This window comes from Trachypithecus francoisi, unplaced genomic scaffold, assembly GCF_009764315.1.
Source record: "Trachypithecus francoisi isolate TF-2019V2 unplaced genomic scaffold, Tfra_2.0 Lachesis_group0, whole genome shotgun sequence".
Lineage (NCBI taxonomy): Eukaryota > Metazoa > Chordata > Mammalia > Primates > Cercopithecidae > Trachypithecus > Trachypithecus francoisi.
The window spans coordinates 126,615,841-126,632,733 of record NW_022681453.1 but is presented as its reverse complement, the minus strand read 5'-3'; the positions used below and the strand labels follow the sequence as shown (position 1 = coordinate 126,632,733).

Here is a 16,893-nt window from a genome sequence, read left to right as displayed (position 1 = left end):
GGAAGTGACGCCATCGTTGGCGGAAACGCGGTTTCCCTAGTTATGCGAAAACATGGCTGCGGCAGGTTTGGCCTTTCTTTGTAGGAGAGTCTCAGCTGCCCTGAAAGCTTCCAGGTCGTTAATAACTCCTCAGGTCCCTGCCTGCACAGGGTAAGTGATGTGTAAAGTAGGTTTGCCTACCCCTCCAACTTTGGATCTTCTTTGGTTGCCGAGATGTCGAGAACAGTTCAAGAATGGAAAGGCCGCCTGGATGGCAGAGCCGGAGCCCACTTTGGTGAGGAGTGAGTGACCTTGGAGAAGTCGCCCACCTCCGACATTTCTATTTCTTCCTCATTTTGTTGCTGCCCGCTGCGGACAAGACAGTATATGGGGTTTGTAGATGTCCAGAATTTGTTCAAGTAAATAAACCTATAAGTACAGAAGCATCCTGTTGGGCTGGGTGAGGTGGGAAAAACTTTACCTAAGGTGTTTTTGTTATGATACTCAAGTCTGTCAAGTTTGGATGGATTAAAGTGTTTGTATTTACAGAATGTGTTACAATGAAAGTAACCGGTAACTTAGTAACTTCTTTAATTTTTTTTTTTTTTTTTTGGTTCTGGATCCAGTGAAGGATCATTTATTACATTGGTTGCCCTGACTCTTTAGTCTCTAATCCGGAACAATGTCTTTTTTTCTCTGTCTTAATGTTGTTGACATTTTGATGAGATTAGCTTTTTAAGAATCTCTCTTCTTTTGGATTTTTCTGATTGTTTCCTCATGATTAGATTTAGGCTAAATATTTTTGGTAGGGATACAACACTTGTGATAAACTTCATTATTTAGTTTCAGATCATCTCAGGTCATTAACTGTTTTTTAAAAACAGGAATTTTGAATGACTGCATAATAATTTATCCAGATGCACAATAATTGTTGAACCATTCTCAGCTGCACATTTACATAATTAAAAACTTGATATCCTATATAGTGCTTTAATAAACATCTTAATTTACAAATTCCCATCTATGATAATTTCTTCAGTTGAAATTTCTAGATGTAGAATTACTGAGTTAAAGGACGAAGTATTTGAGGCTCCTGATACATGTTGCAGAATTGTGGGGTTTTTTGTTTTTGTTTTTTGAGACAGGGACTGACTCTGTCGCCCAGGCTGGAGTGCAATGGTGTGATCTCAGCTCACTGAAACCTCTGTCTCCCAGACTCAAACCGTCCTCCCACCTCAACCTGCCGAGTAGTTGTAACTATAAGACACGTGCCACCACTCTGGCTAATTTTTGTATTTTTGTTAAAAGACGAGGTTTTGCCATCTTGTCCAGGCTGGTCTTGAGCTCCTGGACTCAAAGTGATCCTCCCACCTCGGCCTCCCAAATTTCTGGGATAACAGGTGTGAGCCACCGTGCCCAGCCCACATGTTGCAAAATTGACTGCTCTTTTTACCTGTGCTTGCACCCATTAGCAATGTAAGAAGGACCCAAAAATATTACCTTAAAATATAATTGTGTAAATATGTTACCTCTGAAATTATAAGGTAGCAGCTTCTATAATGCAATATTAAAAATACTTTCTAAAGCATTTTCAAAATTTATTGTGATCAAGCATGGTGGCTCATGCTTGTAATCCCAGCACTTTGGGAGGCCAAGGTAGGAAGATCACTTGAGTCCAGGAGTTTGAGACCAGCCTGGACAACATAGTGAGACCAAGTCTCCAAATAAAAAAAAAAAAAAATTAATTCTTGGGCAGAAACCCTGAGTAGCTTTTTAAAACATTATAGATGACAAAATGATTATATTTATTATGATAATGTTTGCTGCTTATAAAATCCAAATATTATAAAACTTTACTTGTTTATATGTGTTCAATTGCAGGTTTTTTCTTGCTTTGTTGCCTAAGAGTACACCAAATGTGACATCCTTTCACCAATATAGATTACTTCATACCACATTGTCAAGAAAAGGACTAGAAGAATTTTTTGATGACCCAAAAAACTGGGGGCAAGAAAAAGTAAAATCTGGTGAGATACTTGGATTTGTCAACATTAAATATATTTATGGAACCTCCCCCCATCATTCTAGGATTATTTATCCAGTTTAGGAATTATTTAGATGTTTCCTTTTTCAGTTTTCTTTGGGACTGTCTACTAGAGAAAATTAAAAGAACCATATAATAGTAGAGTTAATTGTTCCTTGGCAGATTGGCAAGATGGTTAGAAAAGGAATAGGTTGAAATGATTAACTAAAGTAAGGTGTAGGGCTTATTTTAGATTTTATTTTTTAATGATAATTAGAAGTTTATTTATTTATTTAGAGATGGAGTTTTGCTCTTGTTGCCCAGCCTGGGGTGCAGTGACACAACCTCGGCTCACTGCAGCCTCTGCCTCTCGGATTCCAGTGATTCTCCTGCCTCAGCCTCCTGAGTAGCTGGGATTACAGGCATGTGCCACCATGCCCAGCTAATTTTGTATTTTTAGTAGAGACGGGGTTTTGCCATCTTGGTTAGGCTGGTCTTGAACTCCCGACCTCAGGTGATCCCCACCATCTTGGCCTCCCAAAGTGCTGGGAATACAGGTTTGAGCCACTGCCCTCGGCCAAAAAGTTAACTTATAATGACATAAATGACATTTTGTCATTAGAGTGTGAAAATACATTCTGTACTAATGCTAACATTTTTTGAATGCTATTGCTAGTCATGTTAATGTTATTTTCATATGTTACCTAATTTATCTCTAATTACACGTTATGTTATATACTATAAAAAAGCTATTATGTAGTTTACAGATAAGGAAACAGGTTTAGACAGGTTTAGAGAGCTTAAATAATTTGCCAAGGGGCACATGGCTAGAAATATTATTTCATATTATGTATTATTTTAATAGGAGCAGCATGGACCTGTCAGCAACTAAGGAACAAAAGTAATGAAGATTTACACAAACTTTGGTAAGTATAGTAAGTAAATTAATATCTAGACGTTTGAAGCAGTTACAGTGTAACAATGAGGTAAAAACTAAATCTGATATAGGAAATTGAGTAAAGTGATTTGTTTTGTAGTACTATGGATGATAAATCTGATATTTAAGATCATGAAAGATTTTATATGACAGAGGTTAGATTATGACAAATGTCACAGTTCTCAAGTGGTCGGGAATTCAGAAATTTTACTGTGATTTACATTGGTCCTACTAACACTTTTATACTAGCAATTTCAGTCAATTAATAAAATGAAACGGGGAACAGTTGGTTGCTTTTGTTTTTTTCTTTGAGACAAGGTCTCGCTCTGTTGCCCAGGCTGGAGTGCAGTGTTGCAGTCATGGCTTACTGCAGCCTTGACCTCCTGGGCTCAAGCGATCCCCCACCTCAGCCTCCTGAGTACCTGGGAGCACAAGTATGCATCACCACAACCAGCTAATTTTTTTGCATTTTGTGGTGAGGGAGTTTCCCTATGTTGCCCAGGCTGGTCTCACTGGGGCTCAAGTGATCCTCCCACCTCAGCCTCCCAACATCCTGGGATTACAGGCATGAGCCACTGTACCCAGCCGTTGGTTATATTTAGAATTCTCTCCTTTTTATTACGTTTTCATGATCTGTAATCTTTAGCGTATTTGCTTTGGAAGGGCATGTTGGAGGGTGCATTTAATTGGGAATATGGGTAGATTTTTCTGGCAGGCTCTGATGAATTAGAGAGGGTTGAGAGGATTTAAGACAGGATTGCATTTTTAATGTACTATATGTAGCCCAAAGATATGTTTTGTTTGGACCGTAATTGTTTTTTAAATTGGGAAGTTTCACACAGAAAATATTATTTCTGTCGACTCTTGAATAATGAGACCTGTGATTTGGCAACACTGGCCCTGCATTCCTACATGGCAACAACTTGGCTGGTCTGTGGAGCAACTGCCCCTTCTAGATGGAGCAGGGACCACTTCTTAGGCAACCTGTAGTTCTTTCACTGTGTCTACTTCCTTCATAATTGTAATCTGCCTAAGGACTCTAGTAGACATTTACTTTTTTTTTTTTTTTTTGAGGCGGAGTCTCGCTCTGTCGCCCGGACTGGAGTGCAATGGCCGGATCTCGGCTCACTGCAAGCTCCGCCTCCCGGGTTTACGCCATTCTCCTGCCTCAGCCTCCCGAGTAGCTGGGACTACAGGCGCCCGCCACCTCGCCCGGCTAGTTTTTGTATTTTTAGTAGAAACGGGGTTTCACTGTGTTAGCCAGGATGGTCTGGATCTCCTGACCTCGTGATCCGCCCGTCTCGGCCTCCCAAAGTGCTGGGATTACAGGCTTGAGCCACTGCGCCCGGCCAGACATTTACTTTTTTTTATTTTCTTTTTTTGAGACACAGTCTCACTCTGTCACCCAGGCTGGAATGCAGTGGCGTGATCTTGGCTCACTGCAACCTCCACCTCCAAGGTTCAAGCAATTCTCGTGCCTCAGCCTCTGAAGTAGCTGGGATTACAGGCTCATGCTGCCATGCCCAGCTAAATTTTTGTATTTTTAGTAGAGACGGGGTTTCACCATGTTGGCTAGGCTGGTCTTGAATTCCTGGCTTCAAGTGATCCGCCTCCCTTGGCCTCCCAAAGTGCTGGGATTATATACAGACATGAGCCACCATGCCTGGCCAGCATTTATGTTTTTTCCTTTGATGTAAAGCATTGTTTATCTTTCTTGACAAATTAAAGAATTGTAAGGTGTTTATAAAAACTACTGATACTATGTTTATTCATTATAGAAAAGTAAGTTGTTTTAAAGCACTATTAGTTACCGTGGGTTATTGGTGAAAGGACAGTTGAGGCTATTTCAACATTCATCGTGGCTGCAACCAACCAAAGTTTTGCCATTTCTCTTTTTTGTTTTTGTTTTTGTTTTTGTTTTTTTGAGACAAAGTCTCACTTTGTCACCCAGGTTGGAGTGCAGTGGCGTGATCTCAGCCCACTGCAACGTCTGCCTTCCAGGTTCTCCTGCCTCAGCCTCCTGAGTAGCTGGGATTACAGGCACATGCCACCACACCCAGCTAATTTTTGTATTTTAGTAGACACGGGGTTTCACCATGTTGGCCAGGCTGGTCTCAAACTCCTGACTTCAAGCGATCCACCCACCTCAGCCTCTGAAAGTGCTGGGATTACAGGTGTGAGCCGCTGTACTCGGCCCTAACTCTTATTCTCAAATAGATGCATTCAGAAAATCTGTCTTCACTTTAGCTCTGCTGCTTCAGTACCTTTGATTATGTTTGCTGTGCTCTCCCTTCTATGATAAACTACATCTCCTCTATGAATCTTTCCCTGGTCATCTTAGCTAGAAGAGATGTTTCTCATCTCCCCCACTTAATTCTTCTGGTACTTATTGCCTGTCCCACTTATTATCCCACATACATTACAGTTTCAGAAGCAGCATGGTGGAGTTAAAGTAGAATGGATTTTGTACACAGAGATCAGGGATTTGAATCTTGAATTACCTGTATGACCCAGAATACCTTTCTTCTCTCAGCCTTAGCTTCTTTGTTTAGTAAGTGGAAATAATGCCAACCTCAGAAGGTGGTTGTGAAAACTAGATGAAATTAGTGTATATAAAATGGTTAACGCATTGTCTGGCATATAATAGATACTCAACAAATGTTATTTATCTTCCATCTGCCTTCTCTACTCTCCACTCAGAATGTAAGGACTATATTTTATGCCTCTTTGTAACTATCTTTGCACTTAATACATGTGGCAGATGGAAAGTTTATTGAACAAATGGATAAGCAAAGATAGTTATGTATATAGGATTATTATTTGTAATCATATTCTATATATTGAGATTTCTAGTATGACTTTATTTTTTTTTTGAGACAAGATCTCACTTTATCCTCAGGCTGGAGTAGAGTAGTGCGATCTTAGCCCACTGCTGTAGCCTTGAATTCCCAGGCTCAAGCAATCTTCCTGTCTCAGTCTCCCAAACAGCTGGGGCTACAGGTGTGTGCCATCATGCCCGGCTAAGTATATTTTTTATTTTTTGTAGAGATGGGGTCTTGCTGTGTTGCCCAGGCTGGTCTTGAACTCCTGAGGTCAAGCAGTCCTCCCACCTCAACTTCCCAAAGTGCTGAGATTACAGGTGTGAGCCACAGCACCTCGCCCCTAAGTGACTTTCAAGTACAGATAATTAATTTTGATGTCAGAAATCACAACTTTATTAACATAACCACAGAATAGCATCACAAGGTTTGTGTTGTTTTGTATAGGTATGTCTTACTGAAAGAAAGAAACATGCTTTTAACCCTAGAGCAGGAGGCCAAGCGGCAGAGATTGCCAATGCCAAGTCCAGAGCGGTTAGATAAGGTAAGGATGGGGGGAGGCTGGAGACTGGTATACACGATTACAGCTAAAAGGAGTTTAGCTATGTGGTTCTTGTATTTGTTGTCAAATAGATTTTTTTTCTTATTTGAGTTTTAGTAAATGTGAGTAGTGCAACCATCATAGCTCATTTGGAAATCTTTCCATCCCCCCTAAAAGAAATCTGATACTCATCTGCAGTCATTCCTCATTTCTACCTGCAAGGTTTTTTTTTTTTTGCGGGGGTGGGGTGTGCGAGGGGCAGGAGGGTCTCACTCTGTCACCCATGCTGGAGTGCAGTGGTGTGATATCTTAGCTCACTGCAACCTCCACCTCCCAGGATCAAGGGATTCTCTTGCCTCAGCCTCCCAAGTTGTTGGGATTACAGGCACGTACCACCATGCCAAGCCAATTTTTGTATTTTGGGTATAAATGGGGTTTCACCATGTTGCCAGGCTGGTCTCAAACTCTTGACCTCAAGTGATCTACTCACCTCGGCCTCCCAAACCTACCTGCAACTTCTAACATAAATGTGGACAACTGTTTTTATTTGAGTAGATACCTAGGAGTAAAATTGCTGGCTTATGTGGTAAATCTATGTTTAGCATTTTAAGAAACTGCCAAACTGTTTTCTAAGTAGCTATACCACGTTACATTCCTAGTTCTGGTTTAACCATTTCATTAATAACTAGATGAGTTTTTTACTGCTTTTTAAAATACTGTGGTAAAAATCACATAACATAAAATTTACTATCTTGACCATTTTTAAGTGTAATAGTCAGTAGTGTTTAATAGATTTACAATGTTATGAAAGGTTGGTTACTTTTTTTTTGAGACAGAGTTTCGCTCTTGTTGCCCAGGCTGGAGTGCAATAGCGCAATTTCGGCTCGCTGCAACTTCCGCCTCCCATGTTCAAGCGATTCTCCTGCCTCAGCCTCCCAAGTAGCTGAGACGCCAGGCACACACCACCACGACTAGCTGATTTTTTGTATTTTTAGTAGAGGCGAGGTTTCGCCATGTTGGCCAGGCTGGTCTTGAACTCCTAACCTCGTGATCTGCCTGTCTCGGCCTCCCAAAGTGCTGGGATTACAGGTATGAGCCATCGTGCCCAGCCAAAGACTTATGTTTTTATTTAGATTTATGTTTTTACTCGATTGCTTTCAAGATCAACCCTTTATTGATTTTTTCTGTAGCATAGTAAGTAGTGAGAACAGAACGCAGTTTTTATAATAGCATTAGTGCTACTACCTAACCTTGGCTACTTTAGTTTCCTTTCCTCACACCAGTCGCAGCCATTGTTACCACACTGCCTTTAAAATGGAAGGACAACAATACCTGGAGAAAATCAAAGAGGAAAAAAATGAAACCTCATTGATTTACCCTAATTATGGAGAAGGTTATTCTGATGTAGTGAAAGTTGAGTTATATAACATTTTTTTCTTTTATCTTTATTTTGACATAATATTAGACTACAGAAAAATTACAAGAATAGTAGAAGGAATTCTCATATACCCTTTACCCCGATTCCTCTGTTTTACTGCATTTACCTTATCCTTCTATTCATCCATCACTCCTCCATACACACTGTTTTTTCTCAAATGTTTGAGAGTAAGTTGTACACATGACATCCCTTTATCTATAAAAACTTCATAAAAACCAGGATATTTCCTTATATAACCACTATGTGATTTTCAAAATCAGGAAATTAACATTGATACAATTCTATTAGCTGTAATCTACAGATCTTATTCAGAGTTTATCAGTTATCCCAAGTGTCCTTTATGGCAAAAGAAAATTCTGCATCATGAATTGAACTTTTTTAAAGGTATAGGGCCTGGGAGGTTGAGGCTGCAGTGAGCCCTGATTGCGCCACCAAGCTCTAGCTTTGGTGACTGAGCAAGACCCTATCTCAATAAATAAAAAACTGAAAGTGCATTGACAAGGATGCTTTATAAAGAACACATTATTTGATGAAAAAGCTTTTGTTATAATGGTGCTGTTATAGAACTTTTGAACTTCAACAGTGGATTATCTGCTTTAAATATATATTTCAGAGGTGAACTTCAGCCCAGTAGGTCATATGTACTGCACTTTCTCAATCAGTAGAACCCAAAATAATAAAAGTTTACTCCAGAGAAGCTGAAAGTGACCGTAATTTTTTCAAACTTCAAATATATCTGGTGTTTCCAGTGTTTTGTGACATACTACTAGGAAACTTTATTAAGCAAAAATGTAAAAAAGTTTCTCAATATAAGATAGAAACCAAAGATTTGGAACTGTTTTAAGGAAAACAGAAAAGAAGAATTATAACTGGGACATAATTCTTATCACTGGGCTGATCTGAGTTGATACCCAGTTCAAGCATATTACAGACAAATTTTACTTACAGAGTAATATAAAAGTTAAGGGAGTAGTTGTATAATTCTGGCACAATAGCTGTGATTGTAACTAAAGTATTAACTGTCCATCTGAGATAAAAGACCTCACTATATGTGCTTCTCTTCAGAGTATTAGTACCTATTTATCACACAAATAAATGATATTATGTTACTTCCCTTGTGTTTGAAATAAAGAAACAAGGCACATGATAAAAGATTGATTATAATTTTGCAAGTGTATCTTTTTGTCTCTTTTTAAAAAATGTGTTTCAAGGGCTACTCTGTAATATTAATTCTTGGCTGTAAAGAGAAGTGTATACTCTTACCCTGGAACACAGTCCTATTAATTTTATATTCTCTCAACTGACGCTTTTGGCACTGAGAAACTTACAGAAAAGGTGGCTCTTTGAGGTTGACTTGTTTACAGTAAGGCATATCTAAATAATACTTTTGATTTTCCTTCACATTTCTTGGCATGAACTTCTAAATGTTAATTCTGTGGACTTGGTAGCCATTTACTTTCTATCTTTGTGAGCTAATACTGGATTTCAGCTGGAAGCCTCAAGTCTTACCCTTGCTTAGGCAAACTCTTTAATGTAGTTAGTCAACAACCAGATTTACTAAAAATTTCTAAAGATTAGCGAGTTTTTTTTTTTTTTTTTTTTTTTTTTTAGGCGGAGTCTCGCTCTGTCGCCCGGACTGGAGTGCAGTGGCCGGATCTCAGCTCACTGCAAGCTCCGCCTCCCGGGTTTACGCCATTCTCCTGCCTCAGCCTCCCGAGTAGCTGGGACTACAGACGCCCGCCACCTCGCCCGGCTAGTTTTTGTATTTTTTAGTAGAGACGGGGTTTCACTGTGTTAGCCAGGATGGTCTCGATCTCCTGACCTTGTGATCCGCCCGTCTCGGCCTCCCAAAGTGCTGGGATTACAGGCTTGAGCCACCGCGCCCGGCCAAGATTAGCGAGTTTTATATAAAGCCCTTATCGGTGTGGTCCCTTTACTCTCCTGAGTTTGCTGGTCTTCAAAATAGAATTTGTCTTAGTCATCTTTTCTTTTTCAGGGATTTTGTAGAAAATAAAATAGTTAAGAGGAAGGCATGTGAATTCAGCTACTGTAAGGCATTTAGTGAAGTTGAGGATAGCGGAAGTGCTGAGTGTGAACTGAGCAGGTTATAGGCCGAGTGCGATGGCTCATGTCTGTAATCCCAGCACTTTGGGAGGCCAAGGCAAACAGATCACTTGAGCCAGGGAGTTTGAGACCAGCCTGGGCTACATGGCAAAACCCTGTCTCTACCAAAACATACAAAAATCATTCGGGTGTAATAGTGCATGCCTATAGTCCCAGCTACTTGGGAGGCTGAGGTGGGAGGATTGCTTGAGCCTGAGGCAGAGGTTGCAGTAAGCCAAGATCGTGCCACTGCACTCCAGCCCGGGTGACAGAGCTAGACCCTGTCTCAAAAAACAAAAATGAAACAGATTATGAAATAATTTATCTAAATTTGTGGCTTTCACATCTTTTTCAGATCTCATAGCTACCTGGGAGATTATAATCTGTGCTTTTTTTTGAGGATTCTTATGAGAAACAAATGTGCTTACGCAGTATTTGATATCTCTTGTGATGCTTAAGGGACATATATAACACATAAAATGGCTCTCAGTATGTATTTAGAACTATGAAAAAGTTTGGCCCATCTCACATGACAATGCCCAACATATGAATATGTATGTATAAACAAATATAAGGCTGGGTATGGTGGCTCATGCCTGTAATCCCAGCACTTTGGGAGGCCAAGGTGGGCAGGTCACCTGGGGCCAGGAGTTCTAGACCAGCCTGGCCAATATGGTGAAACCCCGTCTCTACTAAAAATACAAAAAATTAGCCGGGCTTGGTGGCGGGTGCCTGTAATCCCAGCTGCTCAGGAGGCTGAGGTGGGAGAATCACTTGAACCTGGAAGGTGGAGGTTGCACTGAGCCGAGATCATGCCACTGCACTCCAGCCTGATTGACAGAGCAAGACTCTGTCTCAAAAAAAAAAAAAAAAAAAAATACATATATATAACTCTGCCAATGTATACAGTATAAAACAATAGAAATCTTAAAGAGGTAAAAATAAATAGAAGTTTCATAGTATCATCTTGCATCTTGATAAATCTTTGGAGATACTTATCTGGATGGACTGCTATTCCTTTCCTTGTAGTAGCAACAGCTGCCAAGCAGGCCGCAATATCTGTGTCTGCATGTCAGGGACACAGTGATTAGTTGAGACCAGAACATGTCTTTTTTAATATAATAAAAATAGCAAATTGTTGTCACTTCTTATTAGCTCATTAAGTTTTGAAATAACATGAATCAAATTGGGTCTCCAAAAAGAATCTATATAAGTGTATCTCACTCCAAACAGAACTAATATGTGGAAATAGATTTGTAGTTAAATAAAACTATAAACTTTTAAAAATATATAGAAAGTGGTAATCTAGACACCCATGTAGACATACTTGTGCCAAAAAGATTTTTAGGAAATACTTAACAGAGTGATTCTTTGGCATAAATATTCATCATAAGTTTTCTGTAGCAGAGTGTTTATACATTCTCTGTTTTGGAATTTTGTAGTAGGTGATTGTTGAAATTGTATCTTTCTATTCTCTTTTCAGGTAGTAGATTCCATGGATGCATTAGATAAAGTTGTCCAGGAAAGAGAAGATGCCCTAAGGCTTCTTCAGACTGGTCAAGAAAGAGCTAGACCTGGTGCTTGGAGAAGAGACATCTTTGGAAGAATCATCTGGTAGGTAGTTACACTGTGGCTCTTCTAAGATGAGAGTGGAAATCCATGCCTCATTCCCCTGTCCAATATCTTTAAAAAAAAAAAAAAAAAAAACTTGCACCATATGAGATATATTAGTGATATGTCTAATAAAAGAAGAGGCCCCACACTCCTTTGCACTTTAACGAAGGAGGATATGAATGAAGGTAGCTTTATCTGGTAAAACGAGCCCAGACATCCCATTCCCATGATTCAGTTACCTATAAGTCTTTATTGTAGTGGTTCGTAGTCTTATATGAATCACAAGGCCTTTTGAGACTTTGATGAAAGTTATGGATCGTTTCCTCAGAAGAATGTACATGCACACGTATCACTTCAGAAGGTATAAAATCCATGAAGCTGGCCGGGCGCGGTGGCTCAACCCTGTAATCCCAGCACTTTGGGAGGCCAAGACGGGCGGATCACGAGGTCAAGAGATCGAGACCATCCTGGCTAACACAGTGAAACCCCGTCTCTACTAAAAAATAAAAAAAACTACCCCGGCGAGGTGGCGGGCGCCTGTAGTCCCAGCTACTCGGGAGGCTGAGGCAGGAGAATGGCGTAAACCCAGGAGGCGGAGCTTGCAGTGAGCTGAGATCCGGCCACTGCACTCCAGCCCAGGCGACAGAGCGAGACTCCGTCTCAAAAAAAAAAAAAAAAAAAAATCCATGAAGCTAACTTCAGGACACACACCTGCCCTCTTTGCCCATTGAGAACCTGGAACTATTTTTTTTTAAGTCTCGGGGAATGTCACATGAACCAGTTTCAGTTTGCTCCCATTGCCATCAGGATAAACCCTAGGACAAGTTATGAAATAGTTTATTTAAAAAAAAAAAAGAAAAGAGAGAGAAATAGTTTATTTTTTATACCTCCTTGTTTCTCCTACATTCATATCTCAGAGTCTTGTCGGCCTTTGGGAAAGGATCTGATATTCAGCATTCATGCTGAGGTGTTAAGTAACTGAGAAGACCTGGTGTAAATAAACCTCGTTCGGTGGGAAGGCTCTTCAACCCAAAGGTAAATAAACTTCCGCTCAGAAGGAGGTTTATTTACCTTTGGGCTGAACAACCAAGATGAAGCATCATTAGACTTTTAAATGTAGGCAGAATGGGGAAGGCCTTTTGGTTAGAGACCTTCCCTGTACTCTTGACATTATACCACTTAACTCATAACTCATTTGGTAGGTTCTTTCAATGGGGTTTAAGTCCAACACAGAAAAGAGAGAAATTGCCAAAACATCTCACTAAAAACGTTTATCTGTTTTATTTTCTACTAATTTTTATTTGGACTAACCCATTTGAGGTAAATTAGGAAAGTGAAAATGTATTAAATGTTTTCTTTAAGGCAAATTACTTTTTGCTTTATTGGCAGGCACAAGTTCAAGCAGTGGGTTATACCTTGGCACCTAAATAAAAGATACAATAGGAAACGATTCTTTGCCATGCCTTATGTGGACCATTTTCTCAGGTGAGCATAAGTACCCTTAATAAAACATATTATCTTTATACCAGATGACATAAAGAAAGCTTAAGCTTTCTTTAAATTTTAATTTCTGTTATTACGTAAGTATTTTTAAAAATAGAAAAGTCAGGCCAGGCGTGGTGGCTCACACCTGTAATCCCAGCATTTTGGGAAGCCTAGGTGGGTGGATCACGAGGTCAGGCGATCGAGACCATCCCAGCTAACACAGTGAAACCCCGTCTCTACTAAATATACAAAAAATTAGCTGGGCATGATGGCAGACACCTGTACTCCCAGCTACTCGGGAGGCTGAGGCAGGAGAATGGTGTGAACCCGGGAGGCAGAGCTTGCAGTGAGCAGAGATCGTGCCACTGCATTCCAGCCTGGGTGACAGAGTGAAACTCCGTCTCAAAAAAAGAAAAAAAATAGGAAAGTCAGGTAAAAAAGAAAATTGAAGTCACATATAAGCTCACTATCAGAAATAGCCACAGTCAGCCAAGCGCGGTGGCTCACATCTGTAATCCCAGCACTTTGGGAGGCCAAGGCAGGCGGATCAGTTGAGGTCAGGAGTTTGAGACCAGCCTGGCTAACGTGATGAAAGTCTGTCTCTACTAAAAATACAAAAATTAGCCAGCCCTGGTAGCATGCGCCTATAATCTCAGCTACTTAGGAGGCTGAGGCACGAGAATTGATTGAACCTAGGAGGTGGAGGTTGCAGTGAGCTGAGATTGCACCACTGCACTCCAGCCCGGGTGACATGAGTGAGATTCAGTCTCAAAAAACAGAAAAAAAAAAAAAAAAAAAAAAGAAATAGCCACTGTTAACATTATAGTATGTATCCTTTGAAAAGTTTTATTGCCTTTCTATTCTTGTATCTATATGTAAATGGAAAAATTTCTACTCTTATGTTAAAATGAAGGTCCAAATAATTCAGTTGCATACAGTGTGAGTTCATGTTATTGCAAGGCTGTTGAAAAGAAATGGGGCTAGGAAGAGAAGTCTGTTGTATTATATGTAAACTCATGTTGTCCTGCAGAATGTTGATCTCCAAATATTTCCTTTAGCACATTTTTCCTGCATTAGGTTTATCATTGAATAGGGAGAACATAGGGCTTCTGTTAGGATAGAGGAGTGCATGTTCCCATGAACCACTCGCTGATAACTATACAAACTTAAATTTTTTTTTTAAAGAGCTATTTTAAAACACTTGGGCCATATCCAAAAGGAGACAAAGCCAGAGGATAGAGTTTAATCCCCACAACTGCAATTAGAAGGGAAAAGTATTGCAAGTTTATGGTTTCCTGGGCCAAGGGTGCTACTCAACTCCCATTGCTGTGGCTCCAGAGAGGGGGCAGAGGAACTAAAGGGCTCCTGGCTAAAGGTGCTAGAAATCAGAATTCAAGGCTGGGAAGGCAGCTGGAAAATTAAAAGGGAAATCGTAGCAGCACAAGAACCACAGCTTTTAACAACTCTCTTGAATAATATATTCTACTTTTAGCAAGTTCCTCAAAAACTGATTCTCTCCCGCACCCCACCACGAAAGATTTTCATACCAAAACAAACTTTTTAAAAACAATTTAAACAGGAATGGAATGTATCTTTAAGCTTGGCTTTAAAGTGTTTAGTGTACTTTAGAATCACATTTAAAATTACTAATCATCCCTACTGAACCAGCTACCTCTCCTCATTTCATGTGTAGTACATCCAGTCTGCATGGCACTAAACCATCAGTCGTCTTTTTCATCACCATTGCTATATATTTAATCAGTCCTTGATTTAATTCTTGCTGCAGAATGTCTCCAGGATCTGTCTTTTCTTCTCCCATTGTCTTTGCCCTAGTGCAGTCTCTGTCTTTATCAAATTGAATTACTGCACATCTTCTTGACTGCAGTCCAGTCAAGTATTGCTTCCTGGCTAATTTTCCTCAAGACCTTTTTTTTTTTTTTAAATCACATCAGGGCTGTTCAGAAACATAAAGCAGCTTCTTATCTATAGGATCAAATCTTAAACTCTTTTCCTTCCAGCATTCCTACAAGTCTTAGCTACCTACCCTTCATCGAAGTCAGAACTCTTGCCTTGTTTCCTAAATGTTCCTTGCTCATTTTCCACTGTTGCTTCTTCTGTGGCGAAAGCTTTTAAATCTTTGCTGTTCACATTTAAGACCTAGTTGAGATGCTAAGCAGCTGAAGAAAGATCTGAGTCTGAGATTGCTCCAAGCCCAATGTTGTGCTGTTTGATCCTTTTGTCCCTTAGTCATAAAGGGTGGTTATAAATCCCTTTTTTTTTTTTTTTTTTTTGAGATGGAGTCTTGCTCTGTTGCCAGGCTGGAGTGCAGTGGTGTGTGCAACCTCTGCCTCCCAGGTTCTAGCGATTCTCCTGCCGCAGCCTCCCGAGTAGCTGGGACTACGGGCGCATGCCACCACGCCCAGCTAATTTTTGTATTCTTAGTAGAGACAGAGTTTCACCCTGTTGGCCAGGATGGTCTCGATCTCTTGACCTCGTGATTCTCTCGCCTCAGCCTCCCAAAGTGTTGGAATTACAGACATGAGCCACTGCACCTGGCCATAACTTTTAAAATAATGTATGAGAATGTATCAATCCCGTATCACTTTTACAGGTTTTATACATTCTGATTTTGTTTTTGAAACTACCTTTTTTAGCCTCACCTTCAAATGTAGCATCATCATCTTAATATTCTTAAGAATAGCAAACCTTTATTCTTTCAGATGGGTCTTTGTTTTTGTAAATGGTCAAAATTTAGTTGGAGCAAAGACTGATGAATAGAATGGGTAATCTCATTTTGACTTTAGCCTTTATACTTTTCCTATATATGTGCATATTTTTTACTTCACCCAATTTTCTGTGACGTCTCCCACAGCACTGGCATATTGTATTCAGCCTTTTTTTCCCCAAAAAACTCATTTGTAGTAACTTCAGCAGTACATCTCTTTATTGCTGTATTTTATATAAGTTTATTTCTATTGATCAATATCCTGTAAGATATCAATTTAAATGGAGGTTTGGTATCCAAGGATTTTTTTTCATTTTCAATTTTTACAACTCCCAAGTTGACCCTACAGATCAAGTAATTTATGCAGCACATGTGCCATGCCCTAGGATACTGATGTGTGGGAACAAACTCATTTAAGGAATAGTAAGTCTAGCCAGAGCCTAAGAATTTATTTTTGACATCATGAGATATATCCTGAGACTTGTGGGAATTCCCTACTTTCAAATAGTACTCACTCTAGCTTATCATTTCCCCTATACACAGAGTAAAACCCTGCTAAGAGATGATGCTTATTAAGTCCCAGTTTGTTACAGGTTCGTAAGATCTGGACATTCTTTCTAGTCAAGAAATAGGGATAGTTGGTATAGGGTTTCAGATGCTCTTGACTTGTGTAGGTTTACAGTGATTACTATTCAAGTTTAATAATATATATAACACACCAAATACAGAGACTGGCATGTTTGAAGCTTTGATGTAATTGATTTATGCATATTTTGATAGTATTGAATAACAAGGAAATATTTTTGTATAAATTGCTTTATGCTTTTTTTATTCTAGACTGGAACGTGAGAAACGAGCCCGCATCAAAGCACGGAAGGAAAATTTAGAGAGAAAGAAAGCAAAAATTCTTCTAAAAAAGTTTCCACATCTTGCTGAAGCCCAGAAGTCAAGTCTTCTCTAAGATGTCTGAACTCTTAAATTCACCATTTTGTTTTTCTTGAATAGTCTGTGTACAAGAGTAAATATGTTAAGTGGTTTATAAAGAAATTCTGTTTTTAGTCAAGTGACTTTAATCAGTTGTTCTAAGTGTGAATATGGCATGCTAATTAGCTAATTTGGTAGAAGCTAATTTACTTCTAAAAATCAGGTATAAAGTTCGGATTAAATTCCCACTTTATAAATTCTGACATTTAAGCAGGCTTTAAATGTCACCTTTTATCTTAGAGGGT

The 16,893-nt window shown here is 39.5% G+C and overlaps 1 protein-coding gene across 3 annotated transcripts; it reads left to right on the top strand.

The window, feature by feature from the left end:
• Nucleotide 1: 1 nt before the first annotated feature.
• On the top strand, nucleotides 2-16,737 carry MRPL47 (mitochondrial ribosomal protein L47). 3 transcript variants are annotated; one of them, XM_033211769.1, is made up of 7 exons: nucleotides 2-150; nucleotides 1,861-2,006; nucleotides 2,868-2,928; nucleotides 6,206-6,302; nucleotides 11,324-11,454; nucleotides 12,844-12,939; nucleotides 16,502-16,737. In XM_033211769.1, exons 1-7 carry the CDS (start codon nucleotides 53-55, stop codon nucleotides 16,623-16,625), a joined length of 753 nt encoding a protein of 250 aa, XP_033067660.1. In that variant the 5' UTR covers nucleotides 2-52; the 3' UTR covers nucleotides 16,626-16,737. The 3 variants fall into 3 exon arrangements, with proteins under 3 accessions (XP_033067660.1, XP_033067662.1, XP_033067661.1); XM_033211770.1 differs by lacking the exon at nucleotides 2-150 and adding an exon at nucleotides 173-371; XM_033211771.1 differs by lacking the exon at nucleotides 1,861-2,006 and having other exon boundaries at nucleotides 33-150; nucleotides 16,502-16,725.
• Nucleotides 16,738-16,893: the final 156 nt, after the last annotated feature.

Bases quoted from the DNA above. Each gene is read 5' to 3' on its own strand.
- MRPL47 (XM_033211769.1), top strand. From the start codon at position 53: ATGGCTGCGGCAGGTTTGGCCTTTCTTTGTAGGAGAGTCTCAGCTGCC. The intron at 2,007-2,867 runs GTGAGATACTTG...TTATTTTAATAG, and splicing joins GCAAGAAAAAGTAAAATCTG to GAGCAGCATGGACCTGTCAG. The intron at 11,455-12,843 runs GTAGGTAGTTAC...CTTTATTGGCAG, and splicing joins ATCTTTGGAAGAATCATCTG to GCACAAGTTCAAGCAGTGGG.